This window comes from Dendrobium catenatum, unplaced genomic scaffold (genome assembly GCF_001605985.2).
Source record: "Dendrobium catenatum unplaced genomic scaffold, ASM160598v2 fragScaff_scaffold_1058, whole genome shotgun sequence".
In the NCBI taxonomy this organism is placed as follows: Eukaryota; Viridiplantae; Streptophyta; class Magnoliopsida; order Asparagales; family Orchidaceae; genus Dendrobium; species Dendrobium catenatum.
The window spans coordinates 663921-679828 of NW_021319520.1; the positions used below are offsets into that span (position 1 = coordinate 663921).

Below are 15908 nucleotides of genomic sequence, written 5' to 3' on the forward strand. Positions count from 1 at the left end.
TATATATATATATATATATATATATATATTGTATAAGATATAAAGTGTTAGTGATAAATTATGTGAAATAGAATTGAAATTCAAATATTACATAAACAAAATAATATAAAATATATGAATAGTATTAAAGTATCATATAACATCAAGTTCAACTCTAAATTTTTTTTATTCTCAGTTGCCTATTCATCTACGTTATATATATATACATATTGTATAAGATATAAAGTGTTAGTGATAAATTATGTGAAATAGAATTGAAATTCAAATATTACATAAACAAAATAATATAAAATATATGAATAGTATTAAAGTATCATATAACATCAAGTTCAACTCTAAATTTTTTTTATTCTCAGTTGCCTATTCATCTACGTTTAATTCCTAAATAAAGCTGAAATAATTAGCAACAACTCCAATCATCTATACTATTATTACTAAGGAGATTTTTATTTGAGTCACCGTTATAACAAATTGGTCTCTTCCCTATCTCATCATGTAGAGTCAAATACCTCTCAATCTACTTCTTCATTTTTTAGATAATACTCCAAAATTTTAAAAGGATATGGTGGCGGCGTGCGGCTTTCTAGTGATAAGCAAGCAGCCTCTTTCAATATTATACTCAACATACTCTGCAGTAAATTTAGCTACATTTTTTAGAATGAATCCATGTCATTCATCTCCAACAAATCACCTCATCTCATTCATCAACTCATAACTAATTTCTGACTTGATACAGTTCTTGTCTAGAGCAACTTTGTGTATATACACTACTCATATATTATGTATTGTAATGGAAAAAAATGGAAAAATTATGCTGTAGTTTTCTATGTACTAATCTTAATTCTTCTGCTGTCTATTTTCTTTAGCATTGCTTTGTTTGTTATACTTACAGGTGACTATTCTTCTCTGTTACATTTGGCAAGCTTATGTTGGCCTTAACATAAAACCGCCTGCACCAATCTTTCTTCAACGGCTAAGCCGACAATGGCAAATAAATTACAGTGTATTTAGAACTCGGCCAAATCTAAAAATTTTCAAATACATCAAAATTAAACTAAATGATGAATACTAAGTACATTAAAATTTTACTCTGCATTTTTTTTTAATTCAAACCAAACACCAATATTTTCAAAATCCTTGCATTTGGAATACTTTATTCCCATTTTAACTCAAATCAAACACACCTTACTAAATCCTACTTGTAGCCCAACAACTCCAAAGTTGACTTTTGTGAAGATGACACTTTTTAGGCAGATAATGGGACAAACTTCCAATTGTTTTCATATTTTCATAGACGTAGGGTACATTGATTAAAATAAGAGAGAGAGTATTGTGAACCCACAGTATAAATTTGTAATGAATTAGTAATATTGTGAGTTCAAGATTAGCATTTAACTATTCTAGTAATTAGTGTTAATAATTAGAGGTGTCAATATTTGACACGACCCGAAAACCCGACTCGAACCGACCCGAAAATTTTGGGTTAGGATCAACCCGAACCCGAAACGGGTCGGGTTCGGGTTCAACATTTCAACCCATTTCAAAAATCAGGTCAGGTTCGGGTAAACCCTTTGACCCAAAATTGACCCGTTTTTTACCCGAAAACCCGATTTTGACCCGGCAATCCGAGATAGACCCATTTTTTACCTGAAAAGATGAGATAGACCCTTTTTTTACCCGAAAACTAGCAATTTTTTGTTAGAAATGGGTCATTTGGGTCGTGTCAGGTTGACCTGGACCCGAAGCGGGTCGGGTTCGGGTTGACCCGAATAGTGTCGGGACAGTTTCGGGTTCGACCCGAACCCGAACCCGTGACCCGAAATTGGCACCCCTATCTTAATAATGATGGTTAATTAGTGAGTTGGAATTATAAGTCTTTAAAAACCCCCCATTGGGAGGAAGATATATAAAAGAAATTAATGTACTTTTCCCTTCTATCTTTGTTTCTATTTTCTTTGAGAGTTTAAGCAGCTTGAAATGCTAATATAGGCCGGGGGTCCTATCATTAGTGCTTTAGTTGAGAAGATTTAACCAATTTTAAATTTTTAAAAATATTTATCACACTGTTTACTATGATTTATGTAAATTCAACGTCTACCTTGCCAAATAGTTTTTTGAATTTACTGCCTACCAAATTTACTAAATTTTGATGAGCAAATATTTTACTAAATCATAGCTGTAGCCAAAAAGCGTAAAAATTCATCTTTTGTTAAGATGGCCTCTCTCAAGCAGACAAGGAGACGCACTTCAAATATTGTTCATAAAAGTAGGGTACTTTGATTAAAATAAGAGAGGAGAGGCGGTGGGGGACCAAAAGCGATTACCTTGCTCCCCATCTGGAGAGAAAGTGGCCAACATACATGCGCCGTAGAAGAGAAGGATCAATGGCGGACTGCTGAGAAGATTCACCGAGAAGAAGTTGCTTTTCTTCCATAAAATGCTCCTCACTCTCTTCCCTTCTTTCTTCTCTCCCCTGGCTCAAATTGTTACTTGAACTTATTCCAACCAAACTGAACCCTCATGAGTGGCAACATAATACGCATTATGATCGCCATCGAAATCGATGACAAGCAGAAGAAAGACGAAGAAGAAAACACACTGAAAATAAAAAAGAAGAAACGATCTTTGTTACCTAATCGAGGAAGAGACTGCTCCGCAACTGAGAGACGACGCCATGGGAGCCAGAAGACGAGATTTTCCTAATTAAAAATTCAGCTAAATGATTGAACTGATTTCTGTTGCAACTTAGAGATCTTCGATTTAGGGGAGCTTAGGCTATCAATCAAATAGTCTTATATATACAATATGTATATAAATTTGTCTTAATTAAGTTAAACGTCTAAAAAATATATCTTCTTAACATAACCCATAATCCTCTTTAACCCAAACATTAAAAAAAATAAAATAATGACAAATATAATAATATTTTACTCATATGCTATGAAAAAACATTTCAGTTAATGAATCTGAGTTTGTAAGGGCAAATGTACAGCTGATGAATCTGAGTTTGTAACACCTAAGCATGACTTGTTTTGATCGCCTGAAAAACCAACCGAAGTTGGAGCTTCTTCATCAGGCATGAAAATTTTTGTAAATCGTTTTGGGAATAAAATGCAATCCCTGGTAATGCCAGCGTGATAAATGTGAATTCTCCGAAGCAGATTAACAAAAATTATTATGATAATGACCGTAGTTCTTATAAGGTTGATCAAGCTGTAGCAATTGAGATGGATTTTTTTGAACCATCAGGAACTGATGTGGAGATAGGAGGAAGTATGAAGAAAATGATTAACATTGATAAGAGTAATGAAATTACTGGAATGCAAAGTGAAATTATTTCTGCCTGGTCTAAACCGCAAAACATCAAATGCTCTTACATGAATGAACATCCGGAAATGTCAGAGGATGGAATTGTAGTGAAACTGAACTTTGAGCAGTGTAATAAGAATTCTCAAATTCTTCAGAATTCGCTTGTCATTAAAATCTTGGGAAAAAGTCCAGCCTTTCCTATCTGCAGCATGGAATTGAGTAGACATTGGAACAAATTTGGTATTGTACACATGACAACACTTGGTATGGTATGGATTTTATGCTCTTTTAAAAATCCTGATGCAATGGAAGAAGTTTTAAATGGTGGCCCATGGTATGTTGGAGGGAACATTGTCGGAATGCATAGATGGTCTCCTTCATTTGATCCTAACTCATTCAAGGGAATTACAGCACCTGTATGGATTCGGTTCCCATGTTTACCCCTTTTTTGTTGGGAAGAGGAGAATATTTCAAGAATAGCTTCCTTTGTTGGCAAACCATTATTTCTTAATGGAAATTCTTTCAAATGGGGAAAAAGAGAGTATGCTCGGATTTGTGTAAAAATAAACATGGAAAACAAGCTAATTAGGTAGATTTTATCAAAAGGTGGAGTATGAGAAGATTAATCTATTATGTTACCATTGTGGCAAAGTAGGTCATAATAGAGCTTATTGCCCGGATGATAAGGCAATTCCAAAGGAAATGCAACCTGTGAAGCTGTTAACTAAAGCTGGAAATGATGTCCAAGTGCCAATAGAGGCAAAGGATTCTGATGTTGGGAAATCAAAGTATGGCCCATGGATTCAAGTTAAATTCAAGAATAATAAATTCAGGAACGGAAGGTTCAATGGGGGATGCAAATATGTGAAAAGCAATCAAGGAATCCTTCATAAAGAATATAAAAGCAAAAATATTGAAGATGATGCAATAGAAACTATCAGCAATTCACATGTGGAAATTGTGTCTGAAAGAGCAGCTCCTGAGGTGATTGTAGATAAAGAAAGGTGTACAAATGTTGCTGAGATCAATGAAAACATTATGGAAAACAAGTTCAGTGTTCTAGCTGAGGAAATTGAAGAAGGTGAAATGGAGGTGCATATGCATAAAGAAATTATGAATAATAATAAAGTGGCAGCAGGTATTGCATTTCCTGAACAGAAGGATAGCTCAAGTGGCATGTCAATTCTAGTGAAAGGAAAAGATGATATTTTAAATGTTTTGGTCAAAAACAAATTATCAAAAGAAGTCAGGTCTTTGGGGTCGGTTGAAACTGAAAATAGAAAGAAAAGAGGAGAAGGAAGAGGAAGTAAAAAAGGCGGGGATGTATCCCCTTTGGTTACTTAAATGGCTTCCATTATGTTTAGGAATTATAGGGGGGCTAGGAAGATGGATGCCTCCTTGTACCTTAAAGAGCTTGTTAGAGATCATGATGTTTTCTTTATTGGCTTGACCGAAACAAAATTATCAAGTATGGATAGAAGTGAAGTGAATAACATTATTGGGATTGGCTGGGATTTTTTCCATCACCCAGCTCAGGGAAAATTTGGAGGAATTTTGGTTTTGTGGAAGAAGAATGTGGCTCATTCAATGTGATTGAACATTCTTCTCAAATGGTTTTTGGTTCACTCAGTACCATTTCTTTTGGTAAATGGAATATTGTAACTATATATGGGAGCAAGCATGTAAAATAGCATTCCTTCCATAATGGGGGGTAGAATTATGGGGAATATTATAAGAGAATAATGCAATTTCTGCAACATCGGCCATTCATCCATAATGCAATTTCTAGCCTTCCACTTATTATTGAAGAATTTAAAAAAAAAAAAAATCTTCAATTTGCTCAAACTCTTCTAGCACATTATTGTTATCATCTTTGATTTGTCTCACAATATTTCTATTCCTTCTAGCCGAGTTATAATTGTGAAAGAACCTTGAATTAGTGTCTCCTTCTTCAACCCATCTCACCTTAGCCCTTTAGTTCCACCAAGTTGACAATCTTCTTAGAGTGATGTTTAGCTCATGCACTTTACTTCGGAGAAGCAACAAATTGTCTGCATTATTTTCTGCATCCTACACTTCCTTCAATTATAATTCCAGAATTTCATTTTTTAATTTTTCTTTAAGCAAAAGCAAATCTTTACATTTATTCATGTTCCAAAAGAAGAGTGCTTTTAATGTTCTTCTCAGCTTTCTATGTAAGATATCAACATTATTGCCAAAATCATTTTTTTCCCAAGACTTCACCACTATGTTCCAGGCAACTCGGTAAGATCTCCAAGTATCTTCAAATTTTATATTTTTAACCCTGTTATGTTTCCTCTCTTCCAATCTGAAAATGATCGGGCTATGATTAGACACAATCCTCGCAAGGTGTCTAATTTTTGCTAGTGGGACCAGTTGCAATGAAGTTATGGAATCAAAAAGAATTGTGGGAATATTTTTAACCCTTGTTGAATCATGTCTTGGATAAATTAAATACTTGGGAAAGCAAATCCTTATCCATGGGAGGTAGAATTATCTTGGTAAAGTCAGTTTTATTATCCTTGACAAATTACTTGATGACTCATTCTATAATCCCAAAAAAATTATTACTTGAGCTAGACAAATATAGTAGAAATTTCATATGGCATAAACCGAATGGAAGAAGAGGTTTACACTATGTAGCATGGGATGAAATATGTAAACCCAAGAATGTAGGGGGTTGGGGGATTCATTTAGCAATCCAGAGGACAGGTCCCCTTAGAGCAAGGTTGGCATGGAATGTTATTAACAATCTGGATTCCTTATTACATATGAATTTGCTAATGACATATGGTAACAGTTTATTGAATGAAGATTGTAAGAAAAATGCTTCTAATAGTTGGCATATTATCAAACACGGAGGAAAACACAATAAGCCAATTATCAAATGAAAAGTATGTAATGGAAGGAAGATTAATGTTATGAATGACATATGGCTACTTGACAAATGTTTGAATATGTTGCCGACATTTGCTAATTGTTGTGAATTGGAAGGGATGATGCTAAATCGTTTTATAAATCTAGATGGGAGCTGGAATGAGGAGGAATTGAAACGATTCTTTCATCAGGAAATTATATGCTTAATTCTACAGATTGATGTTGAATCCAGCGGTGAGTAGGATAAGATGCAACATATGTTTCAACATTCAGGAAAAACAATTGCATCGTTGGCATATGCAAAATTGATGGAATCAGTTATCAAGGAAGATGATTTTAGCTTTTACGAATGGATTATTAAACTGAAACTTAATCCAAGAGTAGAGTTATTTTGGTGGAGGTTGAGCAAAAATGCAATTCATACAAATTCTTTTCTCAAGTATAGGAAACTAAGTAATGAAGAGCTATGTGCTAGAGGATGTGAGGAGGTTGAAAGCTATTCATATATTGTCGTTCATTGCAAATATCTTAAAGATGTTATTCTCAAGCTTAGAGATTGGGGCTTTCAAATTCTGATGTTTATTTCATTGGAAGATTGTTTTACTGAATTAAGAAGCTTATCTTGGAAGCATATCAGCATTGTTAAGATGTATTGCACAGTGGTTTGGTTAGCATGGAAAAGCGGGAATGATATGAAACATGGAAAATCTCCTATTTCTTCATTCATGATTGTAGCAAATGTTCTATCAATTGCTATGATTCAAACAAAGCCAATTCTAGATAACTGGGGTGCTAATCTCCTAAGGGAGTCTGACGAAACTTAGCACCCTCCACCTCTAGATTGGATAAAAATTAATGTTGATGCTTCAATATTAAAATCAAATCAAGCTGGAATTGGAGGCATATTTAGAGATTATAAAGGAAGGCTGATCATTGCATTAGGGAAGAATACTAATCATTGGGATGTGGCACAGTTAGAGATGGAGGCGGTAACAGCAATAAGGGAATACATACAAGGTTGGATGATGGAGAGAAAAGGGGCTATCATTGAGAGTGATAATCTTTCGACTTTCGCGCATTCATGTGAGGTCGGCTGCAGCAAAATGAATTTTCGCGCATTCAACTAATGATTGTGTTGTTTGAAGTAATGATATTTCAATGATTTTTTTTTGTTTGTGAAATGAAAACATTTTATTGTTTATAGTTTTTAAATTATTTTTTTTTAAATCATTTATCTTATCATAGTTATTATTATTATTTATTAAAAATAACTTTCAGGTGAAATTTATACAAATAATTTATAAAAATGGTAAATAATTTGTTTTTGGATAAAATAAAAAAGTCCATTTATGGAATACATTATTTTTCATAAAATAAATAAAATGAGTAAATTATATTACATAATTAAAGAAAAGAGTATTAATAATGATAAAGAAATGTAAATAATTAAAAAATTTATTTTAAAAATTATTAAATATTAGAATTATTTAATTTAGTAGATTTTAGTTATTTTAAAAAATCACTAAAACTTGCTTTATTGAAATGTAATAAGACCGACTTAGACGATTTTAAGATAAATAGGAGCGTAATCATACATATCAATACATACCCTTGTTATACATATCAATGCACATCCTTATCATATCCTAAGCACATGTTGTACACGAGCTTGAAGTTATGTTTGTGTTGGACAATATTTGAAGTGGAACATAAATCCGTGTTGAAGGTAGTTCCAGTCTTAGCCATCTAAAAATTCTTTTCCCTTTCCATCTTGAGAACATTGCATTAGTATTTTATAGGGTTCTAAAAGCCATTTATCTTATTTAGGGCATCAATAATGGTATAGAATACAGTGATCTATATAAAGCATCAACCTTCCCATCCTCGGCTCAACTATACCTTCTTTGTCACGACCAAGTTCTCGAATACACCCCTTCAAAAAATTTAATGATACGAGGTGGCCCCCCATGTTAGAAAATCTATCTTGTAGCAATTTCCAACCAACATCTCAAAGTTCAAAGGCAAATATATATTGTCTTAATTTCATAACATCATGATTTTCATGCCACAAGATAACGTCCTTGTCTTCCCCCCAAGTATGCATAACACATCTAAAAATTTTATTCGATGTTGCCTTTGCTTCTAGGATCTCATCTGTATTGTAAGCCAAACTTTCATGTAAATGACTACTTCTTTCTTCAATCAGTTGCTACATCGGTACACCTCTTATTTTATCCATGATAGAATAGTACATTTTATAGTAATGCAGTTGTTCTTCCTTAACAAGCGTATTCCTATGTAGCATGAAAAAAAAGATGATGTGAAATGACCAAAAAATTGGAAATTTTATCAATTAAAATAAGATTAACTAAACCATATTAGATATTAAGTTATAGTTAAAGTAAGATCGTAATATAATAATTTATATAGTACTTTATTATTAAGCTTTAATAATTATGTTAGAGTACTATTGAAATGTTTATTAATTAGTTGATGTCATATTCTGAAATATAATAGAAATTTTAAAATAAATATTATATTATTTTAAATTGGTATTAGTTATAATATTATTTATATTGTCTTATAATTAAAGCTCATGTTAGCATTAAAATTGAGAGCAGCATAAAGAATCATTAAATTAGTTTACATATTTTAAAATATATATCCATCATATATTCACATAAACATGAAATTGAGAGCATAGTTAAGAAAATCTATTATCATATCTCATCTATCGATGACGCGGAAGAGATATACTACCGGGAGTATATCTATATGGAGCCCTTCTTCTTAGTCATTGTAGTTGATGCTCTTCCTTAATAAATTTGTCTTCTTGTTCTAAAAATTCTAGTTGATGATACGTTGCATCAATGTATTATTGTGATGGTTGTCCTCCCATCAATAATATTTCTTGCTGCGAGGGGGAGGTCGGTAACCCAACACTTGACATCCACTCTAGTATAACAATAGGAAAAAATGCATGCGTTGTGGGATGTTGAGATGGTGCACCATAATATATTTCTTGTGCACCACTTTTTTGTGCCCCAAATAGGCTCCAATGTTGTGTAGATGGCCCTGCCCCAGTCATATTATAGACGGTCGATGGAGTATGCATTGAAAGTCAAGGTGATTCCCTCTCAGTACTTTAGCAGCATCGACTTCTCGTGGATCTAAATGGAGCATCAGAGGTTGACCTTCTTGCTCCATGAACTCTATGAGAATGTGTTTATTCTTCCCTAGTTTGACTCTTCTCCTCTATTGTGGTGTCAAAAGTAGTGTATTTGATATAAATTGAATGCTGAACTCTAGCAGAGAGCTCCGTAACCTGGTCAACTACTAATTATAATTAACTGATATTTTATCCTTGTCCCCCAGCCAATAGCTCTAGAATAGCAGTTGAACGTATGTAGTAGTTAGCCTATAAGATGTGATATATTTATCAAATTCAAAATTATTAAACATGTAAAAAATTTGATAAATAATGACACATAACACCAATCATTCTCTTGGAGATCGAGGGAAGAAAGTTTATGGTGGCTCTGTTTGTGACTGTAACAGATAAATCGACCCCCATCATATATACCACTGTAGGTATGTGCCTAACTCTTGATTACCTATGCCTTATGGTGGAGTTATTGCGACAACATACACTCTTATTTCTTCACATAGCTCAAGGTATTCTCGATATTGAACTGTCCAATCTTAATTTGTTCTACCTCTTCCATCAATCCTTCTGAAATTTGGTTCAATTGGTTGAACATTAGTGAATTGTACTCCACCAAATTATCTCATAATACGGTCAAGTAGATGCCACTTGGTATGCTTCTAGCTAATGAGGGGCACTCTAGCATGCTAAATGTCCCTCCCCTTCAAACATTATCTCGGCAGAGCTGCAAGAATCTCATTTGTGTATGGAGTCATGCTCACCTAGTATCAATGAAGTTAAATATTATTAGTGATTCCTGATATTTAATAAATGTATGAGGGGAGAAGGCAAGAATTTTGTATTAGCTGACTAAGCCTTAAACCATCCAAATCATCACGATATGTCATCATATTTTTGGATGGGAGCTCATGTATCTGATCTTCATCCCACCTGTACATAACAAAAAATAATATTATGAAATGTCATATGAGTGTAATTTATTGAATTAGTTACACTTTTATACCTGCACCCAAGAGGTCTGCCATTGAAATTGTGTATGTATGGTACACGTAGTGTGGGTCTCCAAATATACAGTTGCTCCCATAACCACACTTATAGTAATGCCACACATCCAACAATATAAGTATGTGTGGGTCTAATCACATTACACAGCTCTCTGTATAGATACGCAAGTATAATACTGCTAATAAACATTCATCCAAAGAATTCCACATCTATAAGTAAGGGCAACCACTAAAATGACACATGTGATCGTAACGTGTCTAGTATCAAAAAGCACCTAATCTTGAAGAGGATATAGACTCGAATATGCTGAAGAAAAGGATCGGGAGCTAACTCTTCATATGAATTCTTGTAGAATTTCCATCAGAGCCAACGAAGTGGGAGCATTGACTCCAACTGCGCACTACCCATCCTGAACATAGTCATGCCATCTTCATCACCTGGTGCATGATACACAATATCCCTGCCTGGATGTGTACTAAGGAGCTCATCACAGTATTCTGGCCAGGATTCCCGACGACGACCTACACCCACCACATTTGGGCCCACTACGGCTAACCCATCAATTCTCAGTTCAAGTATCTTCTACACATCTTGGAGGATTATTGTCATCTCTCCAACTGTGAAATGAAAGGTGTTTGTCAGTGGACACCATCTCTCTACAAGTGCTGTTATTAGGTTATGATCTAAATGTATAAACTATAGATATCAAATATTATGTAGCCCAATGTTTCTTAGAACATATATCATGTGGGGGCACTCCACTGGCCATTCACGCATCATTCATAAATGTGTTGAAGTAACTAATGGAGATGTCTATTGGAAAGAAAACAAAAAAATTATTAGAAAAAGGATAATTATGTATGCACTTGAGAATATACTTATTTATACTTGAGATTAGTTATAACCTAATCAGGATCATGAGCCATATGCGATGCTCCCAAAGTTTCTATGCTCAATTCTCAAATCTTCTCCTCCTTGCTCTCCTTATGGGTGATTCGACGCCCACCACATCGCCTCCTCGATCTATCTGCTATATCTATATTTGCAAAATTAATAAATATTTTATAAATAGTTTTATGTTGACATGTCTAATGCTTATGTACAAGACTTGGAGTAGAATTAATTATGTTTGCAGGTAGCCTTGTTATCACATTATTTAGTAAAACCTACATATATTATTATTTTTTCAATTAAATGATATTAATAGATAATTTTATATAAAATATTAAGTTTAAACCAAAAAAATTTATATTTAAATTCAAAACTCATAAGCATCATTCAAACAATAACTAGAAATATATATTGTAACAAAAAATAAAACATATATGAACGTACATATCATTAAAACATACTAAGTTTAATTATAATGAACACGAAGAACATTAACATCATATTTAATTGAAATAGAAGTTGGAGCTTGTTAAGAAGTTTAATAAGCATAATAATCTCAAAGTTTATTTATCACGATGCATGTATAAGATTGGAGTTGGGTTTGGGTAAGGCAACACCCAAATTTTTGTTAAAACTAATGTTGGACGCATTGCCAATTTGATGCATCGAGAAACTCTTTCATCATTTTTCCTGGCCAATAAATCAAATTCTCATATGTATTAATAAGGAATGCATCTGCCATAAAGACCCATTTTTTGTAGAGAATACTGTGACATATATCGGCAGTTGGATTGGCCACAATCACTTCAACCGATCCATCTTGATGCCTTCTTATGTTAGCATATCTTGCCTTGAGAATGTTCATCGGTGCTATATGCCCTACCCTTTGCATACCCTTACTTTGCACATATTCCATCTTTCTTTGTTCAAACCATCTTCATCCCTGTAAAAGCAAATTGTCATAGCTATGTTGTGTCTCTCCCATAATATATTGTCTTCCTTGTTAGACCAATAATGTATACAACAATGATATAACTCATTTAATCTGGCCTTCTCCTCTAACATATCATCAGTGGAATGTGCTAAACATTCCTTCAATCTAGTGCTTCCCTCCATAATCAATGTCTTCAATGGAATTTTTTATTTGTGATACATTGCACATGAATATAAAATAAGCAGAACATATTCTATAGAAAAATTGTTGAATGTAGGGAAGCAGCTGCATACATCAATATATAAGCGATGTCCATTAATTCAATTATGAGAAGCTAATTAATAAATAAATAACACAATGTTGAAATTGAGAACAGCTTCAACTAGCATTCAATAAATCAACACATCTTACAATATCGATCTTTCAAACATTAACATAAACATAAATTATGATTGGTTCGATGCCCAACATGATGATGCCTCGAGCTATCAACAATTTACATATTCTAGACGCCGCCTGAAATAACTATGCCTTGATCTATCGTCTATATCTTAAATTCATAAAAAAATTTGATGAGTGTACTCAGTATAAAAATTATAACAATCCAAATAAATTTAATTTTAAATATTTAATATTATTATCTTTATTACCTAGATGATACTGGATTATATGGACACATTGCTTTATTGTGAACATTTTTCTTGTAATATCCACACCTCTTATTTGAGGTTGATTGGGCCTCATCTATTGTATTATAAAATCTATTTGTTCTCGGTCTACCTACATGCCTCCTAAAAGTTGGTGCAAGCAAAGGAATGATTCATTCTAGTTCGTTAAACTTTGGCCAAACATCCTTGGGAGAGACAACATGAAATAAGCTAGAGTATGCTGCCCTATATAAGTTGAGTGTGAAGTATTGTGATACGAAAGTATTATGATTCCATCGCCTATATTCGGTGACCGCTATGACATAAATACATGACATATGATATAATTATGGTTTCATGCATGTACATTTACAATTATCAGGTGTTAAAACCTCAACTTTATGTGATCGACATATTGTATCACCAACTTCAAATTCTCCTTTATTTTTGGTTACTGGTTTAGGGCATCTTCGTGAATCACATTCACTTCGTTGTAATGTAGTCATCGTACGAGGAACAAATTCAAAGTCCCCTGCCAGCACCCACTTCACAACATCTATACACCGCCTCGTGAATAAAGATAAGAGGTTATAATATATGGATATTACTAAACCTTATATAAGAAGGCCACAAGCATGTTTAAGAACTCTATTAAAACATTTTGATGCATTGGTTGTCATGATGTTGTATCGATATCCGTTGTCAAATAATAATGACCACTTACTAACATCATGTTGTATCAATAAGTTATATGCTTATTGCATTGCATTTTTTATGTGGTTTATCATGCGATTGAAGTAGGACATATCCTCTGTACTACCAGCTAAGTACATATTATTGTAAAGGCCTTCAATGTCAAGAATAGCTTAGCGACATAAAAAAATTTTGAAGTTCTCACGCAAGTGACGAAGGCAGTGTTTATGAACGGTATGAGGAAAAATTTCTCAGTACCCTCTCATAAGTATATGAGATTATGCACAAATTTTGACGTTCTTTTACTACTTCAACCAAATTATACAGGTTACAAAGAAACCAAACCCATGAATCATTACTCTTTAATTCTATTATTGTAAAAGCCAATGAGAATAATCCACCATTCGCATCAATCCCTACAGCTGCAAGAAGGGTCCCACGATACTTTTCGAGTAATAAAGTGCCATCAAGGCTAAGGACAGGCCGACACTGTTGCTGCACATAAATTAATGGCCAAAACACCCAGAATAAAGCCTTGAATCGTGAACCTCCAAGCACTTTAATATTATACATAGTTCCTGGTTGGGACAAATGTATAACTTCCATGAAACATAGAAGATAATGATATGAATCCTTATAGGTACTCAATATTAATTTGATGGCTTTTCTACGTGCATCCCATGCCTTCATGTATGAAATCTTCATTTCAAACTTTGACTCTATTCTTATAATTATCTCCTTGGGCTTCATATCGAGTTATTATTTTATAATAGACACGATGTGCCTACGTATAAACTTTAAGGTGCAATTATGATGCCCAATAGCCATAATAGGTTGGGTGCATGTATGTGGAGGACCCACAAAGGCTACTTTTCAAAGACCACCTAGTCTTTTACTTTGTGATGCATGTAATTGCCAAGAACATGACCTATGCAGATTATTATGTTGGGTACAAAAAAATAGTGAGATGACTTTCGTTGGAAGTCAAATTTATGTACTAAACATTTTGTGTAATTGACCAGCCATTTATTGCAGCCTTTAGGTCTTCTTTGCTATGAAATATTTGACCTTCATATAGTTCTGAAGGAATATTTGCTTCTGTTGGGCTAACAATATTGAGGATTGGAGGATCACATTGATCATTCATATCCCATTATTCGGTTGTTTGAATGGTTTCTGTGAAATTATTGTTTACATCCATCGATTTTAATCCAGCTATGTTTCGTCTTACATAATCTTCAATGAACTCAACATAAATATTTTTATCGTTCCTATAAATTCTCAATGATTCATGTATATATGTTTTAGGTTGACTGCCAGTACCTGTTGAATTAGTACTACCACTATCCATAGTTTTGTATGAATCTATGTCATTATTATCCATACCATCTTTGTTATGTAATACATTTTCATATGGTTTGATTGCGGCATGTATGACATGGATGCTAGATTATCTTCACATATACTATAACTTGCTTTAACCCAACTTGGACGTTCGGTCACACTGGGATGTGGAGCTAGCTATTGTTGCACAAAATTTGGTCGCTCCGACAAACTAAGTAGGCCATGAAAGTTATTTTGCATGTTTATCGCATTTACTCCACCGTACCATAGGTTAGGACAGGTTAAAATAGATTTAAATATGTGACATATATTAATAAAGAATTTAACCAATGAAGCATCATATAATAAAGATATAAATACTCACATATGTACTTCCGTTGACGTACCTGTTAGGAAAGTTGCTATTTGCATGTTTTACATTCTTGCAACTTATATAGTTTTGATGATTCCAAATATTATTGTTTTATGTGTTGTTATCTCCTAACATTTTCTGGAAGATTTGTTTCTGCTCTTGTGTGTACTAATATTTCCTAAAAATCAAACCCCAGACTACGAAGACTTCAAATCAGATTCAGCATGAGATACTTTGTGAATTTGAAGCTTGTACTTTTTATTTGAATTAAATTTGAGAGGGAGTGATTGTAATTGAGTGAATAAATTTACACACACTTAAAGGAGATCTTAAAAAAAAATTTGTACTGATCGTATGGGACGAACATTGTTCGTACGGGACGATCAGATCAGTTATCTCCTTGTAAGAGCAATGGAACAGACAGGAACTGAACTGGAAAATTTTTCTAAGGAATGATCGTCCAGACGAAATCATTTTTCGTCCCATAACGAGTTTCTCACTGTAAAAATTTCATTCAGACGAAGTCCAGTTCATCCAGGATGATGGGAACCGACTATGGCAGTTTCTAGTAATGTTCTGCAGTTTTCGAAACCGACTTTTGATATAACTATTCGTACCGGAATTGCTACTATATCTTCAGTGAGAGATCAAGTGAGGGGTTTGTGAGGG

At 33.6% G+C, this 15908-nt stretch overlaps 1 protein-coding gene across 2 annotated transcripts in view; it reads right to left on the minus strand.

Moving 5' to 3' along the window:
* LOC110092005 (solute carrier family 40 member 1) overlaps positions 1–2765 on the minus strand; it is an 86067-nt gene extending 83302 nt beyond the window's left edge. The window contains exons 1-2 of one of the 2 annotated variants that reach the window (XM_020816346.2): positions 2633–2765; positions 2325–2510 (exon numbers count right to left, since the gene is read on the minus strand). In XM_020816346.2, coding sequence (XP_020672005.1) covers positions 2325–2510; positions 2633–2676 — 230 coding nt within the window. In that variant the 5' untranslated portion in view covers positions 2677–2765. The remainder of the gene's footprint in view (positions 1–2324; positions 2511–2632) is intronic. The other variant, XM_028698251.1, reaches the window with a different exon arrangement.
* Between the last annotated feature and the right edge of the window lie 13143 nt (positions 2766–15908).